The sequence below is a fragment of the Lepidothrix coronata genome, unplaced genomic scaffold (genome assembly GCF_001604755.1).
Source record: "Lepidothrix coronata isolate B3197 unplaced genomic scaffold, Lepidothrix_coronata-1.0 Scaffold1384, whole genome shotgun sequence".
NCBI classification, from domain to species: Eukaryota; Metazoa; Chordata; class Aves; order Passeriformes; family Pipridae; genus Lepidothrix; species Lepidothrix coronata.
In genome coordinates this window covers 1-4,639 of record NW_016691564.1, presented here as the reverse complement: position 1 = coordinate 4,639, position 4,639 = coordinate 1, and the positions used below count along the sequence as shown (strand labels likewise).

At 49.8% G+C, this 4,639-nt stretch overlaps 1 protein-coding gene across 1 annotated transcript; it reads right to left on the bottom strand.

Moving 5' to 3' along the window:
- LOC108510566 (insulin receptor-like) lies at nucleotides 1-4,516 on the bottom strand (the record flags this gene model as incomplete). The annotated part of the gene is made up of 4 exons (XM_017840242.1): nucleotides 1-446; nucleotides 2,788-2,922; nucleotides 3,150-3,279; nucleotides 4,357-4,516. Coding segments are annotated over 4 exons (780 nt in total), but the record flags the coding sequence as incomplete, so codon positions are not given.
- Between the last annotated feature and the right edge of the window lie 123 nt (nucleotides 4,517-4,639).

Genomic DNA, 4,639 nt, shown 5'->3' with positions numbered 1-4,639 from the left:
GTGTCATACACTGTGGCAGCAATAACAAGAGTCCTGAGATTTGTGGAGGGGGGGGAAAAGCAGACAGAACCCTGGGGCCCAACAGGAAGTGTTAGGAAGGACTTGACCTGGGCATAGAGAGAATCCGCCCGTTTTTCTTGCCACCGTTCATGTGAGTGTAAGGTATGTGCTCCTCATAGTTCCCCTTGAGGGCCATGGAGGGTCCATTGTCCCTCCCCAGCGCTTTGTCCCTCTGGGAGTACGAGGAGGGGTCAAGGGGAATGCTCTCCATGTTCTCAAAGTCCATCTCGTACTCCTCCGTCTCCAGAGGTTTGTTTTCCTCGCTGTAGAAGAAGGAGACCTCGTGGAAGCTGGGGTGCAAGTCCTCCTTCAGCATCTCGATGATCTCGATGAAGGTGGGCCGCATTTTCGGGTTGTACTGCCAGCACATCTGCATCAGGTTGTGCCTGGAGCAGGAGAACCAGAGTCAGGGGTAGGAAGCGACAATTCCATGTACCAACCAAGGCTGGTATCCGTGGCAGACCACCCACCCTCTGACACCCCGAGCTGTTTGTTTTCTTTCCAGCCTCCACACTGCCTGTAGATCCTGACAGTCCTTTTTCTCTATTTCTGTCTAGATCAAAAATTCCTTCCAATTCCTTCAATTGTTCTTAACTCGGCTTCTGAAGGAAACAGGGCTGTGGTTCACAGACTCTGTGTGTGTGTGCGTGCATGCCCTTACAGCCAGTTCATAGCTTTTTAATTAATTCTATTTTAATTTTAACTCAGCCTGAAAGACAACAAAGCTCCTAAAATTTCAAGGAAAATAAGAGGCTGGGCAGAGGACAGACGTGCTGTAAATATCCCACCCAAAAGAAAGGCTGCAGCAAGAGGTCACATGTTATCAGACACCATGGAGAAAGAACTTACAAATACAAATAGAATTTCAAACTGGAGTTTGTAACTGGACATGAGACAGATGTCCAGCACAGTAGGCTTTTTTCATAGGGATACTCGCAAAACATGTTTATTTTATGACTCTGGAAGTGCTGTTTTGGCCAGAAGCAGATGTGGGAAGAGGTTACCAGAACCAGCGAGTTACCATCTGTACTCCCATTTCCAGCCAAGGCTCCTTCCCCTCACCACTGCTCCAGTGTGACTCCTTACACAGAATCCCAGGATCGTTTAGGTTGGAAAAGGCCTCTGAGATCATCAAGTCCAACCTGTACCCAATGCCCACCTTGTCACCCAGCTGAGAGCACTTAGTGCCACATCCAGTCCTTCTCTGGACACCTCCAGGAATGGGGACTCCACTACCTCCCTGGGAAGTCCCTTCCAATGCCTGACCACCCTTGCCATGAGGAAATCATTCCTGATGTCCAACCTGCCCCTCCCCTGGCATAGCTTGAGGCCATTTCCTCTTGCCCAACTACCACCACCCCCGCCGGCTCACCCCTCCTGTCGGGGCCTTGCAGAGCCAGAAGGTCCTCCCCGAGCCTCCTTTTCTCCAGGCTGAGCCCCCCCAGCTCCCTCAGCTGCTCCTGGTGCTCCAGCCCCTTCTCCAGCTCCATTCCCTTCCCTGGACTCACTCCAGCCCCTCTATGTCTTTCTTAGGGTGAGGGGCCCAGAACTGCACACAGCACTCGAGGTGTGGCCTCCCCAGTGCTCAGCACAGAGGGACGACCACTGCCCTGGTCCTGCTGCCACACTATTTTTGACACACCCTTCTTTCCAAATGCCCCAGCTCAGGTTAAATGCTCATTAAGGGGATTTTTTTAATTACTCTGAGAGCAGCCATTCAGGGAGCTCCTGGGCCGTGCCGGCAGACCTGGGATGCAGGAACCTCCAGACAGCAAAGATCATGAGCAGCTGCAAAGAACAACCCTTGACCTCGACACAGGGAATGTCTGGCTGCAGTCTGTAACCTCTTTGAGGTGTTTCTCACTGCCTCCCTCAGTGATCTCTTCTCCCTGACCTTGCAGGCAGCCTGGCCTCATCCCTTCAATGGGGCAATGAGAAATGAAATGGCTTCAGGCAGGATAAATAGCTCATGGCTCAGCACAGCATTCCCCTGCTTCTCCTCCTCATTAGCCACAAAACGCATTTGTGAAAATCAGTGGCAAAAAGCTGTAATTCTCCACACTATTTATGGAGAGAATTACAGAAAACCTCATCAGACCTTGGAGAAAGGAGAAGCTCCTCTCTGGCCTCTGTAGCCACCTGAATGAAGGTGGTGGCCACCACTGCCACGTGACATGAGTCAACTGCCATCCACCGGCATGGAGTGGAGGAAGAACATTTTCTTTGGGCCATTGACCCAGTGCTTATCTGTATTTTAAGTTTTTCCTCTGCTTTGTACTTCGTTCTCTTGCATCTGCACTCACGATGCAAGGCCTTGGCTATTTTAATTTCCCTGCCATTGAAACACACTGGCTCACGTCACAGAATCATGGAATCCTAGAATGGTTTGGGTTGGAAAGGACCTTAAAGACCATCTCATTCCACCCCCCTGCCATGGGCTGGGACACCTTCCACCGGACCAGGTTGTTCTGAGCCCTGTCCAACCTGGGTTTGGACACTTCCAGGGATGGGGCAGCCACAGCTTCTCTGGGCAACCTGTGCCAGGGCCTCACCACCCTGTGTAATCTCTGTCAGTGGAATTTCTGTGGGCGGTGCCTCCCCTAAAGTCTATTTTGCTCCTCCCCAGTCAAGGAGGGGTTAAGAGGTGCCACAGGTGGGGCCACCTCTGTTGGCCACACTTTGGCCCAGGAGTGCAGCCTGGCTGACTGTCCCTGGTTCAGCACTTACAGCCTCTCCGGGCAGTTGTCTGGCTGATCCAGGTATCCTCCATCCATGACAAACTTTAGCACCTGTTCGTTGGAGAGTCCCTGGTACGGCTGCTCTGCCAAACTGCTTATTTCCCAAAGGACCACACCAAATGACCTGAGAAAGAAAGAAGACTCCTGGTGAGAACAGAACATCCCGGAGCTCTCCAAGCGACAGTTATTTTGGAGAACACAAACTTCAAAAGCGCTATATTTTTAACAAGAGGGTTTCAAAACAACAGCTTTGTTTTGTCTGTGCTCTGAACAAGTCAGTTTAAACTATGTGTGTTAAAAAGAGTGAGCTCCTGAGCTGGAATCCATCTGGGATTGCAGCACACAACTTACCACACGTCAGAATAGGTGGTGAAAACCCCATCCTTCAGTGACTCGGGGGCCATCCAGCGCACAGGTAGCAGCCCTTTGCCTCCCTTGCGGTAATAATCCGTCTCATAAATGTCTCTGGTCATCCCAAAGTCTGGGAAAAGCAATTGGGATGTGTTAAATAGCTCCGTCCATCCTGCTTTACTCACCTCCAGATGGATGTTTCCTTCCCTGTTCTCGCACACCCAGTGACACTCCCCCCACGGCCCTGCCTACAGTCATCTGGCACCTTGTGATTAATGTTCAAAATATTTCCCCTTCCCTGTATTTTTTCTACAGAGACTCCAGAGTTAAATTTTTCAGTGACAGTTTCTATTCTAAATATTATATTATTTGTCCTCTGCAAGGGAAAAAAGAGCTCCCTTTGCCTGAAATCCCACTGCCTTAGCTTTACCTCCAGAGAGCTCTGAAAAACCACCACACTGTGGGGGTTTTGGTTATTTTTAAATGTTATGTTTATTTATTTCCACAAGGGTTTGGGTTAAAAACCTTTCTTGTGGAAGACAAATGACTTTTAAAAGTCACTTGACCTAATGATGGGATTATCAACACTGTGTTTGTTGTACCAAACACTTTCTTTGTCATAATTCTCATGGAAGCAAAGACCAGTGAGATAAATTCAGGCAGCTTTTGGATAGAGGTTTGGGAATAACGATTTGTACTTCCTTCTCTTGAATCTGCAATCATGATTTAAGGGTCAGACTGGTTTAATTTCCCTTCTAGTGAAACAGGCTGGTTCATGTCATAGAATCATGGAATGGTTTGGGTCGGAAGGGACCTTAAAGCTCATCCAGTCTCACCCTCTGCCATGGGCAGGGACACCATCCGCTATCCCAAGCCCCATCCAACCTAGCCTTGGACACTTCCAGGGGTGGGGCAGCCACAGCTTCACTGGGAAAGCTGTGCCAGGGCCTCACCACCCAGAGAAAAGCTGCTCTGGTTCTGCAGAAGATGTTTTTCTCACTGAAATCCATTCAATTCTGTCAAGGAGAAGAAAGTGCTGCAAAGGTGGCCAGTGAGAATCACCCAAGTTTGCCACATTGGTTTTGGACTTCATCCATTTGCCTTCTCAGCAAATGTGATGCACAGAATCATCTGGTGATCACAGAATCACAAAATGGCCTGGGTTGGAAGGGACCTTAGACATCATCTATAATCCTGCACTATCCACCTCCGATTTTCACAGTGAAGTCCTCTGCGACCATACAGTTCCGAGCTGCCAGATCCCTGTGAACAAACTTCTTGGCATTCAGGTAGGCCATGCCATCTGCAATCTCTGCAGCCATCTGGATCATCTCCCTCAGTGTCGGGGGCGGACGACCAGGGTTGTTCTACAAGAAATCAATCGCAGAATCACAGAATGGTTTGGGTTGGAAGGGACCTCAAAGATCATCCAGTTCCACTCCCCTGCTGTGGGCAGGGACACCTTCCACTAGCCCAGGTTGCTCCAAGCC